Source organism: Vanessa cardui, chromosome 2, assembly GCF_905220365.1.
Source record: "Vanessa cardui chromosome 2, ilVanCard2.1, whole genome shotgun sequence".
Classification (NCBI taxonomy): domain Eukaryota; kingdom Metazoa; phylum Arthropoda; class Insecta; order Lepidoptera; family Nymphalidae; genus Vanessa; species Vanessa cardui.
In genome coordinates, this window is record NC_061124.1 from 2,058,228 (window position 1) to 2,085,552 (window position 27,325).

Here is a 27,325-nt window from a genome sequence, read left to right on the forward strand (position 1 = left end):
TACCTATTGTCTCATATTAACAAGTTAAAACTTAACATATTGAAAAACGATGCACGCTCGATCCTATTACATAAATTTTCTATTGTATTCGCTTTCTTGGGATAACATTAAATTTGAAACAACACATGAACTTCTACAAATAATGAACGAGGTATTGTTTTTGCGTCGCTGGATCTTTACTAAGAACTAACTTAAGCGTTCTAGGGCGCTGTTATACAACCAAGTGTGGAGTCTTTTGTCTTAACGACACGTATGATAGATGCCTTCGGTTCGGTTTGTGGGGTTGCCAGACGGTCGATCAAATCTGGGACTATTGTTAAAAAGGTTTCTGGAATCTTCGATTTTATTTTTCACATTACAAAAAAAATTGATTATACTATGAAAATTAGCCTTTCTTATACTTAATGTCTGGATAAATTGCGTAATTTAAAGACTCTTTTTAGACCCTAAACATAAGATACATGGAAGACATATAAAATTACATACAATGCAATGTGTAAAGGTTTTAATACATTTTTATTTCAAAATAATGCCTTGCAATTAAATGTTTATTAAACAATAAACATTTTATTATATTAGTATCGATGTTACTTATGAAGCAAATCAATATACTTTATACTTTATTATACTTTGAAACAAATCAATTAAACTTAGTATGAAAAAAAAGTTTGTTTCTGGGACTGTCCAGACCAATCCAGTCACCATTGTCACCCTATTATAAAAACAATGGGCTTTCGAAGGCTTTGTATAGAGCGAGGATACTATTACATGTGACTCGCTTCATTAGGATCTAATAAATTGGGATTATGTACCATAATACACAGCTGAGCCGACGGCCTGCGGGTAGTTGTCTATAAGATTAATAATAACCAAATAAAAAAGCTATACAAGTATTTGATACATATTAATTATTACTGCCTCGGTAGGCCGGGATGGCCCAGTGGTTAGAATGCATCTTAACCGATGATTGCCGGTTCTAAACCAAGCACCACTGAATATTCATGTGCTTAATTTGCGTTTATAATTCATCTCGTGGTCGGCGGTGAAGGAAATGTTGAGTTCCGATTTGAAGAGTAAGCCAGTTAGCCAAAGACCCAAGACATCACATCTCAGCTCCCAAGGTTTTCAAAGTTTATACGGCACTAATTTCTGTGGGCATTGGTGACCACTTACCATCTGGTGGTCCATTTGCCTGTTTGCCTACCTGTAACATATTTTTTACCTAAATAAAGCGTACTTCTTCCATGTCCATCGGTGGTGATAGTCCTCTTCATCAGGTAAAACTTCTGCTCGTTTGCCACCAAACACATAAAAAAAGAATAAATCCCTTAAAAACCATGAGGATACGCATCGAATATTCCAAATGGATTATACGTATTTTCCAAATGGTTTTGATCTCCCTTATTATAACAAATATTTGCGGCCCTTATTCGTGAAAGCCCTGACGGGATAATGTTATGTGTAAATAGGATAAAGACCGAAGTGACCAGATATATTTGATAAGTTTTATTCTTTCGGGAAAACCCTTTTTCGTTTTAAGCCGACCTCAAAAGTGGGACGTATCAATGCGGTTTTGTACACACAAACAAAAACAGTAAAAAAACTTACATATCGTCATTGATCGTGACTTGATTTTGATTATTCTTTTTTGTGAGGAAGTTCTTCCTCGGCTACGTCTAACAAATGAAAAGCGTAATGCCTTCTCTTTTTCTTTCTTTGTCTCTTTCTAAAATTGATACTGTTTTATTTGTCGTCAACCAAATGTCCAAATATACCTTAAGTTTTTTTTCGAAACATTCCATATGAATTCAGAAAAATATACTTTTAGAAGTGTACTATGGGTATTTTTTTATGTTTTCTGAGTGTATTATTGAGAGTCGAGATGGCCCAGTGGTTAGAACGCGTGCATCTTAACCGATGGTTGTGGGTTCAAACCCAGGCAAGCACCGCTGATTCATGTGCTTAATTTGTCTTTATAATTCATCTCGTGCTCAGCCGTGAAGGAAAACATCGTGACAAAACCTGCATGTGACATATTTCATAGAAATTCTGCCACATGTGTAATCCACCAACCCGCATTGGAACAGCGTGGTGGAATATGTTCCAAACCTTCTCCTCAAAGGGAGAGAAGGCCTTTAGCCCAGCAGTGGGAATTTACAGGCTGTTATTGTTGTTGTTGCATTGAGTGTATTATTTATTGAGTGTATTATTATTAGTCACTGCTTATGAAACGGCTGTAATATAATTTAATTGTATAGATTATAGTTTGGATTAAAATAAAGAAACTGTAATAAAAACATTTAGCAAAAAAAGTTTTAATTTTTATTCTAATTTAAACTACACCAAACAGGATACTCTTCTGTAGAATATGATCAGAACATTAATGAATGAATAAAGAAATTGAACCAATGTACAAATAGTATTTAATGAGTAATATAAGTATTACGGCAACTAGACAAGTATATACCCAAAAACTGGATAATACCGGATAAAACGGGTAAAAGCTAGCTGAAATGAAACTGTCACCGCATGGCATATTTTTAACTGGATCCTTTTTTTATGAAATGAATTTAATTACTGTCTTTTGTTCTCGCATTTCGTTGAAGTAAAAGGACTCTTAAATGAATTTGAAGCGTTCGTTCAATTTTCTATTTTATGACGCTGGAGCCACCTAGAATTCCCTTATTCATTTATGAATAAAAATGTATGTTTTCATGTTTGCTATGCGTTGCTAAATTAAATGCGTGATGAAAATTTTACAAGCTATTCTGTTTACGACCGTGAGTGTTCCTGTCACAAAAAAAATGTTTAGTTTAGCGTAGTGAACCCAAGTGAACCCAGGACGAGTAGCTTATCCATTAATGTGATAAAAATTAAGGGGTAGCGTACACCCTAGATGGTTCCTGGGATATAAAACCTTGAACTTTTCTATGTAATTTTGTCCTTTAGTTTCACAGTATAAATATACACCTTATTCTACAATTGCGATCGGTAAACGAGTATTTAGTTGATATAATACATTACTGTACATTTCTGTAATAATTTCCGGCCTTGAAATCCGATTACTTGTTAAGTATCGTTAGAACTTCAGACGGTCATAAAGCAAGAGTGAGGGTACTACTAAACTTAAGAGTGTTACTTGTATTTATTTCATCGGTTCCATGTATGTGAGTATTATTAAGTGTGAATCATATTATTAAAATGTCAGCTTATGTAATAGGCAGATGGCGCACTAGGAACATCAAACTGAAGCAACAAAAGCCAATACAAACAGCAATTACTTGTTACACAACATACCTAAAAGTTAAACTTTATGTAGGTTTAACTTCAACTAATTATGATTTTTTAAAATCTAATTGTGAATTATCAACACCGTCACAATCTTAAAGCTAACCGTGTTTATATAAGGAAAACAATACCCAGAATCAGTTTTACGCCCATCCGAAACTCTTCTCCTATAATGTTTCATTCATCGCGGCGCGAATAAAGTGAACTCAGCATCTGTCGATCACGTAAAGTGAGCTGTAGGTGACGCCTCATGTCACAACAGGCTAGCCAACTTCATACCGATTACATTTTTATTATAATTTTAAATGCCGACAACACATCTTTACGGAGAAATTTTGAACTTCGATCAATCTTCGATTTCAGTTCTTAGTCCAGTTTAGTTCAGTTCTCTAATTAAACTTGCAGTTTCAGATAAAATATACTTCTCCACTGAAAAACACAGCCATATACTATATATAGCGGTATATACTACAGTAATACAAAATAGCTGTCAAAATGTGGTAAAAGCCGAGTAGCTCTGGTGCTTTTAAAAACCACTAATTAAGCTACAACATCAAAAGGCGTTGGAAGTTTAATTAAAGCTTCGGCACTTGGAATACTGAGCGTGATTAGAGACTCGTGAGTCACATCACGTTCATGGCTTTGGCGCACATGTGTTAATCCATCAAATGGAGCCTTTATGACGGAAATATATGTTATCGTATTAAATATTTGGAGTTCATTAATTAATAAAATGATCAGCGGTAGTTTTTACTTTGACTTATCATGTGTAAGTTTGATGTTTTAATATTGAATAACTAATTAATGTGAAGAAAAATACAAAATAAAATAAAATACAAAGTCATTAAATTTTGTCTTGATATTACCATTGAACATTCAGTCTCATGTCTCCTAGAAGTAAAATAAAATTAGGGTCTTATATAATCCCACTTCTGGGATTTCGACTGCAAAACGTTTGCCTTTTTTATGGCATTGGGGCAACGGGCCATATCTGATGGAAAGTGACTATCACTATTGAACATCTGCAGCAACAGAGGATGTAAGTACTACATGATTGGCCTTTAAGAAATAAGTAGGTTCTTTTTTTAAGGTTTCCAAGTTCATCGCATCGTTGCTTATTGTTTATTATTGATAATTTAAAGTTCAGAATGAAAACTAGATCTGCTATCTCGTATCTCGAGGCAACAATGAACGATATTTGATATACGACTTCCATTGAAGAGCGTCGATTTGAATTTAAAAAGAAAAATCTAAGGATCGTATCTCGTTATATTCCAGATAAATTGAAATTGATAGAATGAAAATATTTTTATTTACTTTAGTATTTTTATTTTATTTTCTAAAAAAGATATGTGGCTGCGCAAATAGTCCTGATGGTATCGCCACGGCCCAGAGATACCACCGCCCAGAGACTTTGGTGCTGTAAGAAAAACTACTAATTTCTAACATGGACAATACACCACCAATATTGGGATATGTTCAATGTTCCTGTAGTTACACTGGTTACCCAAATGGCAACAAATAAATACTAAGACTTCCTTTTTGGCTGTAGAACATATAGGTACACATATTTTAAAATGTTTTTTTATAATCCATCAGCCGATAAAACTGAAAATTCTCACTCAATTTTGGATCTGGCAACAGTGGTATTTAATTGAATTAACTATGACTTTCAAATAAAACAAAAACAAAACACAATCAAACAGCCTTTAGGATAAATTATGATTTTCAAAACTTTTAAAACAATAGTTAATCAAGTATTCGAATCTATAGCAATATTAATTCAAAATTTTGGCTTAGCAGGTTGTAGGAATTCGAAATTCTTGTGTAACTATTCAACAGAATTATTGAAATGTCTAATACGGCGTTTCGTCTTTATTATTAAAGTTTGTTTGATATCCGAGGGTCTTATTGGACCAAGTTTCCCGTAGTATTGATGATTAATTTTCAATGGGATAATATTACAAACAATATTACTACGTGAACATTGAATCCAATTAAATGTAAAATTACATTCGTTTTGTTCGTCGTACGTTTAATTAAAGTCATATTCGTGTAATGAGGGATAATTCGCGCGAGAGATGGACTGTATTGTATGAGACTATGAGGTACTGTTCGCGTGCGAGATTAGTGAACTTGGGTTGAATGAAAAGTGGGATTGGTACCTCAAAATCCGGGCTCTTTGTCTAGAAGACATTTTTTTCTTGAAAGCGTCTTAGTCTTCACACACTTGAAAAACACATGCTAAGGATAGGTGATGTTATTGTAAGACAGGAGAAGGATAATAAGTTAGTTACAACAGTTAAACTTTAAACACGACGCACTCACAGTGTACTCGTTGTCGCGGCCTACACGAGAGGAGGAAGTGCATACTTCAAAATCACACTATAGACAACGTTGTTTGTTAACGTTTCAATTTATATACGGTACGGTACAGTATGACCTGCCCCGGTTTCGCACGGGTGCAATGCTAATACTACAGAATTATACGACTTCACATTAGAACCTTCATTTCAAATTATCAGTGTTTCTTATTATACTCGTATTCAAAATAAACTGTTTAAAATGTGATAGTGTGCCTAGGCGGTGAAGGAAAACATCGTGAGGAAACCTGCATGTGTCTAATTTCATCGAAATTCTGCCACATGTGCATTCCACCAACCCGCATTGGAACAGCGTGGTGGAATATGTTCCAAACCCTCTCCTTAATGGAAGAGGAGGCCTTATCTCAGCAGTGGGAAATGTACAGGCTGTTACTTTACTTTTACTTAGTGTGTCTATGTCTTACTTTTGGCAATCAGTATGGCAATAATGAACATTTGTTGGTCATACAAAACATATTCCTTTTTGCATATTGTTGGAATTAGTAATGTTTAGCTTTCGTCAATTTAGCGAAAATAATATCGCTTTTGACACGTCCAATTGTAAGTTAAGCGGGCAGAAAAACTTAAAAGAACATTCACTATATTTAAGTCTTTCAATATCTAGATTGATGAATCATTTTTTCGAATAAGGCAATGCGAAGAAAAGGAATACGACAATGAAAAGTATAAGGTCGTAACTACACATGTATATCACTATCACTATTCTGTTGCAAATCGAATGCTGTTACGTGTATGTTTTGTATTCAGTAACGCGCCAAACGATCACAATTAGCGTTTGCTTTACAAGGCAACTGATATTCTTGACGTCTTTTTTCGTCGTCGTCGTGTTAGTCATATTGACATTCAATAATAAGAAAACTGTTTATTATTTTAATTTCAAGATTCAATATTAATAATATGATATTAAAATATCGATCAGTGATATTACAAAGCACTTAACATCTTATTACAAATAGGAGCTTTAAAAATATAGGCACAGAAAACTGGTCTGTGAATATTTGTATTGTATGTAACAAAAGTCTTATGGGACATTAATAACTTGAACTAAAAATAAATGAGAAGGTTTGGAACATATTCCACCACGCTGTTCCAATGCGGGTTGATGAAATACGTATGTGGCAGAACTTCTATGAAACTAGACACATGCAGGAAACCTGCATGATGTTTTCCTTCATCACTGAGCATGAGATGAATTATAAACACAAATTAAGCACATGAACCCGTAATCATCGGTTAAGATGCAGGCGTTCTATCTGGGCCATCTCGGCTCAGACAAATCAAACATTTTAAAAGTATAATGTGTTTTATTCGCGTTTAAAATGCCATCATAACCGATTTCGGATAATTCTCAAGAGTTGGTTGCGTGGAACGCGTGTGTTTGTACTAATAATTTATCTCACGCACTTAGTGAAAGGAAACTACAAAACGAAGAAACTTGTATGTGTCGCAAGTAATGCAAACATATATACATATATACCTCAAGAAATATCGTGCCCAGCTGTGGGAATTCTAATATTTGTTCAGGTTGTATTTTATTTTTTATATTTTTTGTATGTTACCGGAGTATTACAACTGCATCGACGGTTAATTTTAGTTCAATATAATGATTTATTTTTAAATGAAATTCAATATGCAATTTAAATTTATTTAAAAATCTCCGGGAACAAACAAATGAGTGGGATCTTCGTTCTTGCATAAAATTGAATCAGTGGTCTACTCAATTCATGGAAACAAATGCTCAATTATTTCTTTAAATAACAAATAAAAATGATTTCAAAATATTCGATGTACTTTTTATTTATAAATTGTTAAAGTGCACCATTTTATTTGAAATGAACAAACGAGAACGGTTTTCTTTCTGTTGCAAAAAGTTTTAACTAGCTGCTTACTAGTGCCTCGTTGCTATTTTTTAATTTTGAATGCAGTCTTGAGATAGTGAACAATATTTTCACATTATAGTGTACTTTATTTCTAAAATTGCTGACAAGACTCTTACTGACGACCTCCGTGGTCGAGTAGTGTGTACACCGGTTTTATGGGTACGCTCTGAGGTGTCGGATTCGATACCCGGCCGATGTAGAAAAAGTTCATTAGTTCTCTATGTTGTCTTGGGTTTGGGTGTTTGTGGTACCTTCATTACTTCTGATTTTCCATAGCACAAGTGCTTTAGCTGCTTACATTGGGATCAGAGTAATGTATTTGATGTTGTCCATTATTTATTATTATTATTTTTTATTTTGTTATTGGAGAATAACGAGGAAATTATTTACATGTTTCTTACCCTGGAAAATTCATACGAGCATCCTTCCACATTACATAGTGGAGAGTTTTGTGCAGGTTTTCTGCCCGTCACCTACTCTTGGCGACATCTAGAATTTAACGAGAGATGTCCTTGACACGATTGGTTTTGGCAATGAAACGACGAGCGACACTTTGATTTTACTTGTCTCGGCCTTCGGGTAACTTCGACTATTTATAATTTAAGCTTATTTTTGTGTTTTCGTATTAAATAGAACCGCAAAGTAATTGTACCGTCTTTATTTTAAATATACCTATTTGTTACTAATTTACAACACTAATATAAATATAAATATGAGACAACATCACATACATTACTCTGATCCCAATGTAAGTAGCTAAAGCACTTGTGTTATGGAAAATCTAAGACTAATGAGAATCTACATTGACTTGGCCGGGAATCGAACCCGGGACCTCGGAGTGGCGCACCCATGAAAACCGGTGTACACAACATTCGACCATGGAGGTCGTCATCGGTAAGTAATTAATAAGAAACAATATTTTCTGTTGATAAATGGCCACCTTGTCACTGTAACTTAAAGAATTATTATCATTATCATTACTGATATTGCCAATACCCACCCAAACAACAGCTCATAGATGAATTTAGCGGGCTCTGAGTGAGACATTATATTTTCATACTTTAAGTTTATTAACCTCATGACCTCTGTGGTCGAGTAGTACTTACACTAGTTTTTATGGGTACGCCACTCCGAAATCCCGGGTTCGATTCCCGGCCGAGTCGATGTAGAAAATTTTCATTAGTTTTCTATGTTGTCTTGGGTGTTTGTGGTGCCGTCGTTACTTCTGATTTTCCATAACACAAGTGCTTTAGCTACTCACATTGGGATCAGAGTAATGTATGTGATGGTGTCCACTATTTATTTATTTGTTAATAAACATCGTAAAGCAGTTGTAGAGTTGTACAATGCTTTGTATTCTTCTTTCGATTGGCAAATTACTGATGGCAGAAAGAGAGAAATCGCCGTGTAACTAATTAACTACAGAACGTTAATTAGTAGGAAGTTACTACGTCTGTTATCGCCTTTCCTTTTAACTTAGTTCTTTGTCTCAGTAAACACGAGCATGTAAACACTGACTTTATTCTCTTGAACACAAGTATTTTTGGGTCTAATTACGACAGCGCAAACAAACAGTCCTGCAAATAAGATAGTAAAGTAACAGCCTGCAAATTTCCCTTTGCTGGGCTAAGGCCTCATCTGCCATCGAGGAGAGGGTTTGGAACATATTCCAATACGCTGTTATAATGCGGGTTGGTGGAATGCGCATATGGCAGAATTTCGTTGAAATTAGAAACATGCAGGTTTCCTCACGATGTTTTCCTTCACCGCCGAGCACGAAATAAATTATAAACACGAATTATGCACATATATATATATAGTAGTGCTTGCCTGGGTTTGAACCCGAAATCATCGGTTAAGATGCACGCGTTCAAACCACCGGGCCATCTCAAATAAGATACTCATCACATAATTAAAAAAATAATAATAAAAGCAATTTAAGTAATGTGGGTTAAAGGTAATTCGCCAGTAAGACTATCCACGTTATTAAAGGTTCTTTATATGCATTCAGACGAAAGCTTTTATGAGTCGAGGTCTAAGCTATGCAACCTTCCATCTAACCTAGATTTTGGACAATGGGGCGTTATTCATTGTAAGTTACATTATGAAATCCAAGCGCATGTAACTAATGGAAAGACAGACATTGGAGTATAATATGAGTTTGTTAAATATAAGTCTTGATTTTCCGATCAGCTATTGCGCCACAAGCTGTGCTAAGTATCACTGTTTGTGTTTCAAGAGACGGTGCTAGTGTAATTATGAGCACTCATAACATTTTAACAAGTTGGATTCCATAATAAGCATATTGACTTGTAATAGCGTAAAAGTGTATGGTAATATGGAGTGCATCTGTGTTAGTGCACATCTAGTGGACTATAATATTCCTTCAATAGCCGCTTTTCCTTGAAAATTCTCGTGACCAGGAATAAAGTTTATGTTGGCAAAACTGTTTTTTTATTATTAGATTTTAAAAAAAGTTCATATCTATATGACCAAGAATATACCTTATATGATTTTCAACCGACTTCCAAAAGGAGGAGGTTATCAATTCGTCTGTATTTTTTTTTTTTTTTTTTTTTTTTTTTTTTTTTTTTATGTTTGTTACCTCATAACTTTTCACTGGGTGGACCGATTTTGATAATTTTTTTTTTGTTTGAAAGGTAGTGCTTCCCGTGGGGTCCCATTTTTTTTATTTTTTTTTCCGATGATGGTATCCATGTGAAAACGACATAAGTCTTAAATTTGCATTATGTATATGCGCGACAAATAGGTGAATAACTGAAAATCACGTTAACCAATTTTGATAATTCTTTTTTTATTATAAAATATATACTTCTAGGGTAATTTGGTGAAAGTTTGGTAAGGTTCTGGGCACAGGATCCATGACAAAGTAACGGAACGGAAGGGAACGGAACAATTCTGAGGAGCACGTTAGCGATACTCGGTCGAATCTTTTATTTATAGGTTATTTGGATATTTGAGTCACCTTCCGTAATGTGGTTATGTTTATGTAATTATCATAGTCGAATATTATAATCAACTAGCTACCCACCCCGGCTTCGCACGGGTGCAATACTGATACTAAATATACTACAGAATTTGTTTATATACGACATCACATCGCAAAGTTCTAAAATTATCAGTGTTTCTTTACTATATTGTTCATGTATTATATACATAAACCTTCACCTTGAATCACACTATCTTTTAAAAAAAACCGCATCAAAATCCTTTGCGTAGATTTACAGATATAGGGACAGAGAAAGCGACTTTGTTTTATACTATGTAGTGATGGAACTCCTATACGGCTCGCAGTTAGGGTGCGATATGGGGCAGAATTTCTTACTATCTTTAATCAAATTTTGTGTATGTGATGTGATGTCATATGATGTACGAAATATAGTTGGTCTTTTTCAAAGTTTTTTTGCTGAGTTCGATTACAGCTCTTTCGAGGGATCCTTGTAGTTTACGCCGCGTGACGTATTAAATCCGCATTTTCGAAAGTCTATTTTTGCTTTATTCGCAAGTTTCCTTTGAAATTGTCCTCGAAGTAGTTTCTGACTCATATAAACGGAACGCTTAATCTATCCATATTAAAAAAAAATTAGTTTGTCAACATCAGCTTCACTTAAAATCAAAAAATAAATAAAATTTTAACAAAAAGAAAAACCGACTTCAAACAAAACACTATTTTAAAACAAATGAATATGCACGAAAAAGTAATAAAAATAATTGCGTATTCAACATATTTTTTAGAGTCTTCCTAAGTTAAATGAAATGAAAAATATTAGACTACTTAAAAGTCGATTAACGATTATATCATAGTAGTTATAATTATTGTTATATTTGGAGTCGGTGTCAGCCAATAAAACCCTACAGTATATCTATCAAAAAAACAATACGAGAATACTTTAACAAATATGTTTTTTACAAATTACCTTTTACACAATAATATACTGGATCAATCAAGGGGCTCGTATCGCTTCTTTCTTTTGATTGTTGGGGCAAGGGCACCGTGGCTGACACCGGCTCCAAATATACCAATAACTATAACTACATGATATAATCGTTAATCGACTTTTAAGTAGTCTAATATTTTTCATTTCATTTAACTTAGGAAGACTCTAAAAAATATGTTGAATACGCAATTATTTTTATTACTTTTTCGTGCATATTCATTTGTTTTAAAATAGTGTTTTGTTTGAAGTCGGTTTTTCTTTTTGTTAAAATTTTATCTTATATTTTGGCAATTTCTTCATACCATACATATGATCAAGAATAAAACTTATAGTTTATTTTGGCATTTTTTTTAATATTAGATAACAAAAACAATAGGGATATGGGCATACGAAATGTTTTGCGAAAGTATTTTAAAAGTGTATTTGCAAATACTGTTTATGCCAAACTATGAAAAATCTGAAAACAGGTAATAAACGGTCTGTTATCAGAAAAGATAGCAAATTTATCATTGTATCGCCATAAATTAGATTGTTAGGTTTTGTATAATTTTTTTTTGTTTTTGTCACTTGGGGGTCAGTCCAACCCCCAATTACTGAAACGTTGATCAAAGTCAAATTAACTACTGAATCATTGGTCGAGTTCAGCACGAGATGCAAATGGAAACAAAGCGAATTTCAATTAAAGTCAAATTAGTTAATCTGAGTTTAACCATCGTTTTAGAAACTGGTAGCAGAGCAAAAATAAACAACTATAAACCGTACTTACTAGCAAATGAATCAGCGAACATACATTTAAATCCTGTTAAATAACAAGATAAGTTTGATAACGAGCACGTCTAGTACGACACAACTTAGATGTAGCATCGGCAAAATTCGTAAAACCGATCACATCCGAATTAAGTTCGCTATCCCAAATTATCAATATTTATTTGTTATCTGAATATAAGAGAAAGATCTTCACACAAACGTAACAATTTGTAATATCGATTGACCTAATATATTCGTCAATTTGACACGTCACTAACGCGATAATCTGTAGCGACGAATAGCGTCGAAAGACGCGATAGGGAGCTATTTCTATTTGTCGTGTAAATCGGCAGTATAGGGTTTTATTAAATTTGCCGGTGCTATATCTAAGTTGTGTCGTACTATAGATACATTGCGTTGATAAACTGTGGATATTTAGCTGATCGTGGGAAAACATCTTGCGTCTTACATTATTAAGGACTTAATGGCGCTGCGTCAGGGCTGTCTTCGGCTCCGCATTCATAGTTAGGGCTGGATAAGCATCTATAATAAATATCTTGCATATGCGATACATTATTAGATTTTTAAAGTATTAATACATTTAAATTAAAAAGATTGGCTATTTTCATATATTATATTATAAAAGTAAAAGTAAGTATAAGTCTGTCTGTCTGTTGCTCTTTCACGGCAAAAACGATGAATGGAATGTGATGAAATTTAGTATTTAGCAAACTTGAAATCCAAGAAAGGACAAAGGCTCGTTTATACTAAAAGGATTTGCTATTAAAGTTTGATATCTCTATTAATATTATAAATGTGAACGTAACTATGCCCGTCTATTGCTCTTTCTCGACTAAAACACAAATTTGGTAAGAAGCAAACTTTTTTTTAATGGTATAGGTTGGCGGACGAGCATATGGGCCACCTGATGATAAGTGGTCACCATCACCCATAGACAATGACGCTGTAAGAAATATTAACTACTCCTTGCATCGTCAATGTGCCACCAACCATGGGAACTAAGATGTTATGTCTCACTCACCCTTCAGATCGGAACACAACAATACTGAGTACTGTTATTTGGCGGTAGAATAACTGATGAGTTGGTGTTACCTACCCAGACGGGCTTACACAAAGCCCTACCACCAAGTAAAACTTGAACTCCGAGAAAGAACATAGGCTATTTTTTTGTCCAACAAATGACACCCAAGACCCTAAAATGTGAACGAATCCGCGGGCGACTACAAGTTACAAATAAACATTAAAGTTTGTATGTTTATTTTCTATGCGTTGATAATGATAACATTTTAGACGAAGTGTACTGTGGCGAAGACTTTTCAACGTTGTATGGTATAGTACGACAAAAATTAGATGTAGCATCGGAAAATGGAATGGAATGAAAATAAAACCGATTACTGCCGATTGACACAACCAATAGCAATAGCTCCCTATCGCGCTATTCGACGCTATTCGTCGCTATAGATTCAAGCGTCAGAAAAGCAAGTGCATGTAAATTGACGCGTCAAATTGACGAATATAGGTCATATGATTAGAAGTTATTACGTTTGTGCAAAGATCATATTCGCATGAGTAATAAATATTGATAATTTAGGATAGTGTACTCAATTCGGATGTGATCGGTTTTACGAATTTTGCCGATGCGACATCTAAGTTGTGTCGTACTATACGTGTGAAGTGGTCTACGTGTATAAATTAGTAGGAAAGTAAAGCATATATATAAGTGACATCCCCCACGAGTTCGTAAGTCGAAATCTAGATGTAACGAAATTCCAAAACTTGATTCGTTTTTATCTTCGTGTAATTAGTATGATAATATTCAAAATCAATATTCAAATATGCTCTAGTATCCTCGTATGAGTATTTATGTTAAATTATTTAATTTTATGTTGTCTGCCACCGGTTTGGAATGCAAAAACTATGGAGTACTCTTTCCTAAATCTTTATCTATATTAAAAATGTGAAAGTCACTCTGTTTGTCACTTTTTTACGACCTAACCGCTGAACTGAATTTGGTGAAAATTTGGTATGAAGCAAACTTGAACTCCAAGAAAGGTAGTACCCTATTTTTTGACTAACACATGACAACCAACATCCTTAACTGCGAACAAAGCTGCGGGCGTCTACTAGTGAGATATATAATCAACTATAAACGATTATATATCCTGTATTGAAATCAACGGATAAGATCTCAAAGCCTTCAGATCATATGTAGATATTTTTAAATTCAGTAATTTATTAGCCTCCTCTAAAGGCTATATTTATAATATAAAAGCAGATCTACACTTCGATCAGGATGAGTAACTTGTTTATACTTTTTAAGAAATACAATTTCACAATTAAAGGAATAATGGCGGTGTCGCAGACACGGTGGAGCCTGCAGTTGACTGTAAACAATAATGGCGGCTTCCCGCCAAATATCGATACGACGCTTCCCCAGACTAGCTGTCAAGTTGTGTTTCCTCGTTATTTAAAGATGGCGTCCTCGATGCCCCATCAAATTTATTATATACATTATGTAGTGTTACTATTATGCGTCATTTATATACATTAAAAAAATAATACGTTCGCGTGTTTCACGGGCGTTTCAAACGATCGAACATTAAATATTATCATATCAGAGTGTATATATAATAATAAAAAAACGATTAACATTATACATATTTAATTAATTAATATAATAGAGGTCACGAGCCATTATAATATATATAATAAAACAACGTCTCGTTCATCACGTGGCTAGCTTAGGCTCTGATGTTGATTTCGAGATCTTTGTTTCAAATTTTCTGCTAATGAATATTATCGATATTACAAACCCGGATTGAGGGTAGAATATGAGTCGTGAATCATGTATCGGATCTCTTGTTTTCACATCGGTTACAATGAGGATGTTCTTGAGTTATCAAACAATACAATTCATACGCATAGCCGATTTCCAACTACAAGTTGACATAAGTCAGATAAACAACATTTGATATCAAGTTGACGTGATGCCATTGGTTGAAAACTTGAATATACTTTTATATTATTTATGGCTGTGCAGAAAAATAGTGTTTTCAATGTCGAGGCAGCTATTATCGAAACTTTGGGATTCATACGTTTCTTTTTTATTTACGAAGACTACATTACATTTTTTATTTACGAAGACTACTTACATTTCTTGTTTATTTACGACATCACATTTAATTAGAAATTCCTAAAATTATCGGTTTTTTATTACTTATTGTCCATGTACAAAATACAAAAACCTTCCCCTCAAATCACTCTATCTATTAAAAACCCGCATCTTAATCCGTTGCGTAATTTTAAAAATCTAAGAATACATAGGGACAAACAGCAGTAAACGACTTTGTTTTATACTTTGTTTTATAATATGCTTATGTAAGATATTGATATGGGAGAGTGTGTGTCTTCTGGCACAGGTGCCCTGCTGCACTTAAAAGAAGGCTCCAACCTTTACTGTTCAGACGAAATAAGCTACAAAAATATATTTTTATTTTTTTATATACTATGTGATGATCTTTGTGTGTTGTGGCAGCCCTAAGGATAAGACGTACAAGTAACAAGTCGGAATTTCGATGTTGTCTGTGCGCATCTGGACTTCTATAATTGAATAGTTGTATGTTTCGATTTGGCATTTTATTTTGTTAGAGTTTCGTACATTGAAAATTGAAGACGTGTATTATTTTACAGAAATAAAATCAAACCTATGTTTTATTCGAGTATGTATTTTTAAAACTTTTTATTTATATTATATCAGAGTCATATTTATCATTTCTATTAATAAATCTATTTTAATTAAATTGACTTTATAAAATAATACTGTATGTAAAAACCATATAAGTATCGCAGATATTTCTTATTGACGATGTATAAATAACATTGCTTTGATTAAATTAAAAGCAAAAATAAATATACGGTTACATAACAATCAAAGCGTTCACAAGCGCGCGGGAAAGCTTATCCGTGGTCATACGTGCTAATTCTCGTGGCGGCTGCTAAAGCTCAGTATCGCAGCCTCGTATGCCGCCTGTGAGGCCGGTGTGAGCAAGCTCGTAGCTGCATTTGGTCGCATACGGCCTAAGTAAATGATGGCTGATTTGTATTGTATACTAGTTATTGCCCGCGTCTTCGCTCGCCTTTGAGGAGTTGGTTATCTTGTGTTAGGCAAAAAGAAGCCTATGTCCTATCTTGGAGCTCAAGTTTGCTTCGTAAAAAAATTTCATCAGATTCAGTTCAGCGGTTTGTTCGTGATAGAGTGACAGACAGACAGAGCTACTTTTACAATTATAATCTTTACATATTATAAAATTGTGTGGAGTGTCTGTTTGTAATATTAAAATAGCCCTTTTTTTCTCAATGCATATGTTATACACAGTACATATACTCTGGAATGACTGGACCGATTTTGACGGGACTTTCACTGGCAAATAACTGATATATAAGGGAGCACAAAAGGCTACAATTTTTTTTTTTAATCAAAGGCAGACTAGGTCGCGGGTACAGCTAGTATTATATAGATTCCAAATCACGTTTACATAAAATAAACTTAATATTAATTAAAGTTATTTATCAAACATTACATAAGTAAGACAAAACGTTAATATATGTACTTATATACGAGTATATATAAGTATGGATGGATGGCTTGTTACTAAATCATTACCAGAACGTCGAATTCGAATTAAATATATAGATATAAATTATATTAATTTGCAGCGACTCTCCATCCACCCCCCACCCCTCCCCTCACAGGCTGGTTAAGCCGCGGGCGGAAATTGGTTATAAAATATTAATTACACATGTATATATGTGGGTAGTATGTATGTGTGTGTTTTTACAAATTATCGTCACAAGTACATATCGACTGTGCGGTAATAACATAAGTGATATATTATGTACATTGGAGAACATATAAGACTGCATATAATTTAAGTACGAATGTAAATTCTTCTTTTATATATGAGAATATTAGGGTCATCAACCTTACAAGCTAGACACTAAAACAAACGAAGATATTACAATTTACGTGTATAATATACTTGGTGGTAGGGCTTTGTGCAAGCCCGCCTGGGTAGCTACCACCCACGCATCATTTATTCTACCGCTTAACAACAGTACGCAGTATTGTTGTGTTCCGGTTTGAAGGGTGATTGAGCCAGTGTAACTACAGGCATAAGGGACATAACATCTTAGTTCCCAAAGTTGGTGGCGCATTGGTAATGCAAGGAATAGTTAATATTTCTTACAGCGTCATTGTCTATGGGTGATGGTGACAACTTACCATCAGGTATCCCATATTATCGTCCGCCAACTTATTCCATAAAATAAAAAAATAAAACGTGTATAATAATTGTATGTATATTTACGTGTATTTGTTCGTAGCAATAACGATACATCTATTTTTATGATCTGATAAAATATTTGAGCTTTATAAAGTACGAGGTGGCAATAAAAAGAGGCTTTCCTACTAAAACGATCCGTAAAATTTTATTCTCTTAAGTTGTAACAAACTTTTTAGTATCTTGTACATCTAAGAAGGTTTATTTTGAAGAATTTACTTCAGTTTTGACATTGACCCGGATTAATAATGAATGCTTAAACATGGTTCATAAGATATCGTGAACCCTGTCATAGGAAACACTAAGCTAATCCTTTGAACCGAACGCGGTAAACTCGAAACCTGTTGAACGTATTTTCATACGGTTTTTACCATTGAAAGGAGAGATTTACGAAGATTTAGGCCCGCCCCGGCTTCGCACGGGTTCAATACTCACACTAAATATACTAACAACACATTGTAAACTTCTAAAATGATTTGTGTTTCTTTAGTATGTTGTCCAAGTTATAAACAAAAACCTTGATCTCAAATCACTCTATCTATTAAAAAAACCGCATCGAAATCCATTGCGTAATTTTAAAGATCCAAGCATACACAGGAACAGACAGCGGTAAGCGACTTTGTTTTATACGATGTAATGATTGCGATCTTTTTTTTTCAAATCAAATTCCTTTATTTAAGGAAGCATTCCATTTACTTTTATAGATTGATGAATTGAACACAACCACCGGTTCGGAAAAGAAAATATCCTGCGGAGGCCGGCGACAGTAACTCAGCGGTTTTTTTTGTCAATTAGCTTCGTAAAGATGTCACTGAAATTTATGTCGACTGGAACTGTAAGATCCGAGATGGACCAGTGGTTAGAACACGTACATCTTAACCGATGATTGCGGATTCAAACCTGGACAAGCACAGCTGAATATTCATGTGCTTAATTTATGTTTAAAGATGAATTATATCTCTTGAAACTTGCATTTGTCTAATTTCATAGCAAATCTGCCACATGTGTATTCCACCAAACCACATTGGAACAAGGTAGTGGAATATGTTCCAAACCTTCTCCTCAAAGGGTGAGGAGGTCTTAGCCCAGTAGTGGGAAATTTACAGGCTGTTGTTGTTGGTTGGCACTGTCATTCGCGTAAAGTAATATCCAGCGTTTCGATAAAATAGATTCGTCTTATCAGCTGTGACGTGCTGAATCGTGCATTTTCTGCATCAGAGCTGCCGATCGCTTTGCTCAATTCGTTCGGTTGCATTATGCTAATTCCGTTCTCTCTTTGCTCTTTGCACTTTGTTTTTTACGCCATTAACGTTCCGCAACGAAATGTGTAATCGGTTACGGTAACTATTCCATCGTTGCAGTTAAGGAAACTTTAATTCTTTTTTGAGTATTTTTAATCTTTAGACTTTTCAAGACTCTCTAATTAGGTTCCACCCATACATCAGACTTAAGACAAGATTTTATTCTACTTGAGCCAAGATGGGCCAGTGGTTCGAACTCGTACAATGTAATCGATGATTGCGGCTTCAAACCCAGGCAAGCACCACTGAATAATCATATGCTTAAGTTGTGTTTATAATTCATTTCGTGCTCGGTGTTGCAGGAAAATATCGTAAGGAAACCTGCATGTGTTTAATTTCATATAATTCTGCCACATGTGTATTCCACCAACCCACATTGGAACTTAACCCGGCAGTGGGAAGTTTATAGGCTGTTGTTGTTGTTTATTCTACTGCCAAACACAATTCAGTTGTGTTCCAGTTTGAGGGTGAACCAGTGTTATTACTGAAACAAGGCTTGTATTTCGTTTGACAATTATTTAATAATTTATGTATTCAAATAAAGATCATTGATTTACATACCTGGGTTTAAAAAAAATACATACTTCGAAAAATTTCGAATGACATTCGAAAGACAATTCGCGTTTCATACAAAAACACATCCCTATAGCAATTGCAGCGCGGTTGTAATTCGTGTAATAGAAATTTGAAGCGCTCTGTATTCAGTACGTACCGTCTGAAGAATGGTCGATCACGAAATCGTCGCTGTAAAATAAACCTAATCACTATAGACTTAAGTATATAAATCGTCCGAATAATCCTCGACCACAAGACGGTTGCATAATGACACCAATTTACCGGTAATAGCTCACAATGATAGTTAATTATATGAAAAGGCGGAACTGTGTAAACGTTTATAGCTTTCATATAATTGTAGAAGTTTTTGTACGAATTAGAGGCGGGGTATAATTTTAATCGAATACATGCGAATTATCCGAATCGCTTATGGTATGCGAATCGATTTTTTTGTTCTTTCATGTATGAGAATCGTAAGTGGTGCTATCAATCAACGTTTTATCGACAGGATTGTTTATAAAATCATAACCAGTTTCACTGTAAATACCAAAGTGTAAATAGATTGCTTAGGTAATAATACTAATTAATTATAGGCATACGTTTCTCTGAGGAATCGCATCAGAAATGAGGTGATCCGTCAAAGAACCAAAGTCATCGACATAGCCCACCGGATCAATAAGCTGTGGCAGTGGGCTGGTCATATTTGTCGCAGAAAGGACTGGATGCGAGTAGCCGGAGAAAGACCACACTGGCGTGCGCTTGGAGAGGCCTATGTCCAGCAGAGTACGGGAACGGGCTGATGATGATGATGATAGGCTTATAAGTATATTAGACTTCATAAGTATATTGTAATCATTTTTTTGAAATCGGTCGGCGGACGTGCATATGGAACACCTGATGGTAAGTGGTCACCACCGCCCATAGACATTGGCGCCAATATTAACCATTCCTCACATCATATGCGCAATTGAATTTGGGAACTAAGTTATTATGTTAGTTACACTGGCTCACTAACTCTTCAAGCCGGAATACAACAATACTAAGTGTTATTGCTTGACGGTATATGTTGAGTGGGTTGTACCTATCCAAACGATCTTACACACAGTAAATCCTGACATTAAAGCAGGACCAAGGTATTACGTGTTTTCAGACGCCGGGCTGACATAATTACTGTCGAAAGATATAGAATAACTATCCCGACCTTGGGATCTGTGCCTGAACCGAAGTGGCAATCGAAGTTATTACAAAATTATTTTGTTAACCTACAGTTATACGACGGAAATAGTAACGAGACAATTGACTAAATCAATAATAGAACTAGATATACTAGTAGAAGTCGAACAACTTTTCGTAATTATTTTTATTAAAGAAACGTTGAAAAAGAGTAATTACTATGTCTCTTTTCGAACCGTTGGTAGCTCCACTTACCTAATATAATTAAAGTTATTAATTTCGGGATAATTACCATGTTTTTTTATTATTTTTTTTTGGTAGAGCTCGATATTTCGACATTATCTACGCATGTCTTGTTCGCGAGTCTTGTGAACGACCTACTTGAATAAAGTATATTTTGATTTTTTTTGTATAAATAATAATTGAGCAATACCAGGTAGTGTGAAAGTAAAAAGGCTTTTTATTTCTCAGTCTCCGAGTTCTTCTCTTATCTAAGGTGCATCTTTTCGAACCAATGGTAATTTTTGGACTGTCAATAAGAAAATCTTATATTGAGAAGAGATTTGGGTTGTGAATAAATATATAAATACTAATATGTAAAATTAAAATACAGCTTAGAATTCGTCTTGGCAGTTCCCATTCACGTACACCGAAGCAGAGTGATGAGGTCTTTAAGAGGACTCTCAATCACTCTCTAAACTAGAATACAACATACCAAGTATATCTATAGAATAGTGATGAGCAGTTGGACCTACACGGACGGGCTGGTACAAAGACCTATCACCAAGTGTTACCTGACCAAATGTAATAGTTGCATAGGTTTATGAGATACTTCAATACTATATATATTTATATTCTATAGACAACTCCCACTATAGATAAGATATGTTAAAAGTTTATAATGCATATTTAATATGTCATTAATTCGATATTTGTAAGTCATTAAGCGCAATCAAAGTACTGATAATAATTCAACGTTAATTGAACTACATTGACGCAAAGTCCGTGCAGCTATAAATCTTCGCGTGCGTCAGGGTTGCTAGGTCGTAAAATCCTTAGTATTATCTGCGACACGTTTTTTTAAGCTGCAACATTTATTTCGCTGGATAGCAACAGGTCCTCAAGATCGGTCTCAAGATTGCGCACTATGGAGCAAGTTTTGTCGTGACTGCAAATAGGCGTATTAAAAGTTCGTTGACATATTTTTTTTCTTGTTAGATGCAATGTGTGGTCCATTTAGGAATAGGTATATGTTTTTATGTCATAATGTTACCCGCATACATAATTTCGTTATTGTCTAACTTATCACTATATATTATTAAACAATGTCACTCGGTCGCGGCTGTCTGTCTGTAACTCCAAAATTACTGAACGGATTTTCATGCGGTTTTTAGTAATAGACAGAGAGAGTCATAATATAGGTTTAGGTATATAATTAGTTAAGTTTTTGTTAAAATAAGTTGAAATAGAACGGTAATTGTTAAACATGTCGGAAAATGATAAAAAAAAGAGTAATTTCCTCCCGTGCGAAACCGGGGCGGTCCGCTAGTAGACTATATAAAGGTTTAATTAATTAAAAAAAAATCAATAAAAAATAGGTTTATATTAAAAAAAATCTTTTAAAGGTTTTTGAAAAAATCTTTACCTTTATGTATTAACGGTACTACATACTATTGTATACTAAATTGTGCTGACAAAAATATCGGATGAATTGAACTACTTAGAAATTCATCGGACTAACTATGATTATTTTTAGTCAGTCGGATCAGTGGGAAATCTTGTGATGAGTCAGTCAGAAGTAATTCGCACATATATAGAATATTATTATTCCTTTATTAGTTTTATTATATAGGATTTTAAATTAACATGGTTATTTTTATTATTAAAGTTATTAATTTCGGGATATTTACCATGTTTTTTTATTTTTGTTCGGTGGAGCTCGATATTTCGACATTGTCTACGAATGTCTTGTTCACGAGAACAAAAATAAAAAACATGGTAAATATCCTGAAATTAATAACTTTAATAGTTTTATTATTCTTATCGTTAAATACTTTTATTATTGTCATAATATTCTGTATTTATTCCATTAAACTTGATCATTGTATATTTAAACGATACGCAAGGTTAAATATTTTTTTTAAGAATGCGAAACAAATAACTTTATATATAATAATTATATGAGTTCTCACGCTATTTAAGTAGCCTTAAAACAGCCTTAAATTACATTACTCGACTGTGTTTATCGTAATTATTTAATAAGATCGTGAGAGTGTTATTTTTTAAAATCAAGACAATATTAACATAGCCTGTTTTGTCACTTAGCTTCATCTCTCTACCAAATTACTTTGTTAATTAAATAATGTGTCGAATGCTTTAGTTACAGTTGTGTAATTGATTATTAATTAATGACTGTAATATTTTTTTTGTGGCAATTATCGATAATCTTATGTCACGGTCAGTATTGATTAAGTCCAATATGGATCACTTGCAAATTGTATGCAATTCAAAGCAGTGGCGGATTTGCAGTCCTAGCCGCTCTAGGCCCCCGGCCATGTGCCGCCCCTTTCTTAGCCCCAACATTATAGACTATAATATACATCAGTAATGAATTTCTTCTTCCACTTTTAATGAAAAGAAAAATCTTTACTTCCACTTGTAATTGATTCAGAAAATTGGTTAACTAAAAGCTACCTTGTAAAGCTACCGTCTTATTCATAAAAAAGTTTAAGCCCTCAATAACTAAAATGTGCTTTCCAATTGAAAACGTCTTTGTGGTAAAAGAAACAAAACATATTTTAACTAGATCAGTGTAATAATATTTTTATGAATAAGGCAGTTAGTTTATAATATTTTTCGAGGTTTTAGGGATGATTGGACATTTAAATAAAACATTTAAAACAGTTTTATGCTTTGTTTTTAATAACATACATGTTTTACAATGTGTTACAAAACTCGTCTGCACTTAAGCGCAGCAAAATCATTAATTAAATCTTCGCAATCCAATTTGCTTAAAAAATCAGCTTCTATGTTAAGCAAAGCAAGATCGTTTAACCTTTGCTCCGTCATTGTTGTGCGTAAATAGTTTTTAACTCTGCGCAAACAAGAAAACGATCTTTCTCCTGTACAGTTACTGGCGGGTGTACACACACACATACGAAGAGCAATATCCACGTTTGGGTAAATGGTTTGAAGACCTTCGGTTCGTAACCATTTCAACAGACTGACTGCACTCTTTCGCTCCTCATTTTTTATGCTGCAGTGAGAACGAAAATGAAGACATTCTTCTGTAAAATTGTCTTCTAAGTCAGTAGAATAAATCATTTGCAATGCCTTGGCCTTATCTTCGACTTCTGAGATGCTTAAATTCGTCAGGTTGGTAATAAAGTAAAATTTATTGTTGAGTAATTTATAAGCATCCCGGCGTCTTTTCAGTTCTTCTGATAATGTATCAATGACTACCAAAAACGTATTTATTCTAAAATTTTCACGGCCATTTTTTTGTTTCATGTTTTCACCTGTATTTGTCTCGTCAGGAAGCAGCTTACGCTTTCGATTGCGTCGAAAATCTTTTTCATATTCCTGTACGAAGGACAGTTTTATGGCTTTATTTTCGAATTCATCGAAATTCTCTCTTGTTTCGCCAACAAAATGTATTAAAGTGTCGTACAGTTCTATGACAATGGTAATGTCAATTTCCACACTCTGAAGTTTTTTACTTGTGGCGTTGATGCGATCTAGTAAACATCCCCAAAAAACAGCCATGAGGGCCGTTTCAAAACGTTCCAGTTTCAAACGAATACCTCTAGCTTCGCATATAACGGTCCTCTTCTGTTTTGTGTCATTTTCGATGGTGACTAGCGCTTTATGGATTTCATTCCAGGATTCGCGCAAACTTTTACATGCGTCTGCACGAGCTGACCAACGAGTCGTTGATAGACTTTTGACGGTGAAATGTGTTTGAAGGAGTTCCCAACGCTGAGTTGACGCTGCAAAGAAATTGTATAACTCTTGGAGTAGAGAAAAGAAGGAACAAGCCTCTTGGCTGCTTTCAGCTGCACATTCACCTACTAAATTAAGCGAGTGTGCTGAACAGGGAACATAGTCGGCAAGGGGTGATATTTCCTTTATTTTAGTTTGTAGGCCGTTGTATATGCCTGACATGTTAGCTGCGTTGTCATATGATTGCCCGCGGCAGTTGGAAATGTCAATTCCCAATTCAATTAAAGTTGAGGTAACAGCATCTGTCATTTGTTGTGATTTGTGGCCTGTGTTTGGAATAAACTTGAGGAACCGTTCTACAGGTGATCCATTAGGCAGGACATATCTGATTACATAAGTGAGCTGGTCTACGTGAGATATATCCGGTGTCGAGTCAATGATCAGAGAAAAATATTTCGCTGTTAATATTTCCATTATAATTGTCTTCAAAACTTTGTTCCCCATAAGTCGAATAAATTCTTCGCACGTTGTTGAAGAAAGATAACTCGTAAATCCTGAGCCTGGATTTCCATAACGTGTAATGTGTTTTGCTAAGAACGGATCGAATTCAGCGATAAGCTCTAAGGACATCAAATAATTTCCATTGTGGATTGATCCAAATTTTTCATCGTGTCCTCTGAAAGGCAAACCACGTGATGCAAGTGCTTTTACGCATGCAACTACTCTTTTCAGAATGTTTTTCCAGTAATTTATTTCTTCATCTAATTGCATTGTTAATGCGTGGTCAATGCGACCTAACACGTTACTTCGTTCTTTCATTTGCAGAACAGATAATTTGTGATTAGGCGAATTCTCATGAGATGAAACTCGATGATATGAATTTTTCCAGTCATTGAAACCTTCTTTTTTGTCGAACTGACTCTCCCCGCCATTAAAAAGTAGACAAGGACCACAATAAACACATCCAGTACTTTTGGAATAAATTAGCCACTTTCGCGGAACTTTTTCGCCATTTAGAAGCTGACGTTCGAATAAATGTCTCGACAACTGTCGCACTTTATCTTTGTAAATGCGCTCACTATTAGGAAAATCATTTTGGATGTTTTGATTGGCTCCATTCTTACAAATGTGATCACGCGTGAACTCGTCGATTGTCCATTTAGCTGGATCGTCGCTGATTTCGTAGAGCTCCTTATCCGGAGGACTGGGCTGCACTCCTACTCCTGGTACTAGTGGGACATCTTCGGCTTGTTTTTTTGATATACTTGCCACATCGACCAAAGTATTTTCACTTGAAGACACTGCAGAATCATCAGTTGACGGAGCTCCGCTACTGCTATGAACGTCGAGTGTTGGTTCAATAGTAGGATCTTTAATATCTGTAGACGGTTTTCCAAAGAAATCGTCTAATTTCCGCGTTTTTTTAATCGTATCCTTTTGCTTATCATCTTTTTCTTTAGCCCGCTTGCGATACTCTGCCCCACTTAACCTTACCCTCTTCTTTCCGTCCATATTTAACCATGCAACACAAAGTTTTTACGTAAGCGTTTACTAATTAGTATAAAACTGAATCCGTCCGCTCACTGCTATTGCTATACGCACACTGTTGACATAACTCGCAGGCGCGAGCGGGCAAGCGAGTAAGCGTGGGTGGGGGGAGAGTAGCGCGACGCACCGCACTTGACTACACGCCGTACACGCGCGTAATAACAATCGATACCTATACTTCCTAGAACACTTATATTAAACTAAAGTACAAACTATTTTATATGTATCTACGATGTATGAAAATATTTATACTTTGATATGTAAAAATAGTAATTTAGGAAAATTTTAATCATACGGTACGTGATCCATATGCAAAAACATATTACGATACTTTGCATTTGAGTTATTTCTTGTTAATCTTATTATAATGAGTGATTTATTTTGCTACGATTTGCCGCCCTTAATACCTGGCCGCCCTAGGCCCGGGCCTATTGGGCCTTAGGGCAAATCCGCCACTGATTCAAAGGTAATAACATACTTTTGAATACATCCCTAAGTTTTGAACCTCGCATTCACCCATTTGTTGATAAGAGGAAGAAGGATGTTTGTAAATCTTTTCGTGTATGCAAAATTTCACAATGATCCGCATAGTATGATCGGCATAGAAAGTTGAGACAAGAAAGCATAACAGGCAAACAAAAAAGTCGCTTTTATAATATTAGGATTTTGAAGGTTTATGATCATCATCAGATATCATACTGTCAAACAGCAATACGATCTTCGTTGTGTTCCGGTTTGAAGGGTGAGTGAGCCAGTGTAACATCACAGTTTCCAAGCGCGTATATAAGAAATGGTTATTCTTTCTACCAACATGTACGGACATTGGGTTATTTACAATTCGATACCCATGTTCGCTTACTAATGCTATATATAGGTACTTAATATACATAGTAGTTGACAGTTTAAAAGTGACGATTTAAAAGTGCTTGTAACAGCGTACTTAAATAAAGTATATTTTGATTTTGGTATAAAGATTTTGAAATTGTATCAGTTCCTCTGAGGCGTACTCTGAGGTGTGATAGCTTTGGAACAAATATAGAATCTGTACCCACGCGTGTACATGTTTTATGGCTCGGGTTAATGTCAGCTGTCAGCGAGGTTATTACATGGGGGCTACAATAAGCTTCCCAGGCCATTACGCCGCCTCTCAAAACAGCAGTCGTAATAAAGTCCTGTAAAAATAAAATC

General features: G+C 34.8%; 2 protein-coding genes across 6 annotated transcripts in view; one reads left to right on the forward strand and one right to left on the reverse strand.

Annotated features, from left to right (window-relative positions):
- LOC124537272 overlaps positions 1-27,325 on the forward strand; it is a 210,827-nt gene that overhangs the window by 17,387 nt on the left and 166,115 nt on the right. The gene's annotated exons all lie outside the window — the stretch shown is intronic.
- LOC124539346 (zinc finger MYM-type protein 1-like) lies at positions 21,728-26,101 on the reverse strand. Its single transcript, XM_047116720.1, has 2 exons — positions 24,166-26,101; positions 21,728-21,792 (listed from the first exon to the last, which is right to left on the reverse strand). Exons 1-2 carry the CDS (start codon positions 26,099-26,101, stop codon positions 21,728-21,730), a joined length of 2,001 nt encoding a protein of 666 aa, XP_046972676.1.

Coding starts and splice junctions, on each gene's coding strand:
- LOC124539346 (XM_047116720.1), bottom strand. CDS start 26,101: ATGGACGGAAAGAAGAGGGTAAGGTTAAGTGGGGCAGAGTATCGCAAG. Junction 21,793..24,165: donor TCCTGACGAGACAAATACAG/GTGAAAACATGA, acceptor CTTGCTCCATAG/TGCGCAATCTTGAGACCGAT.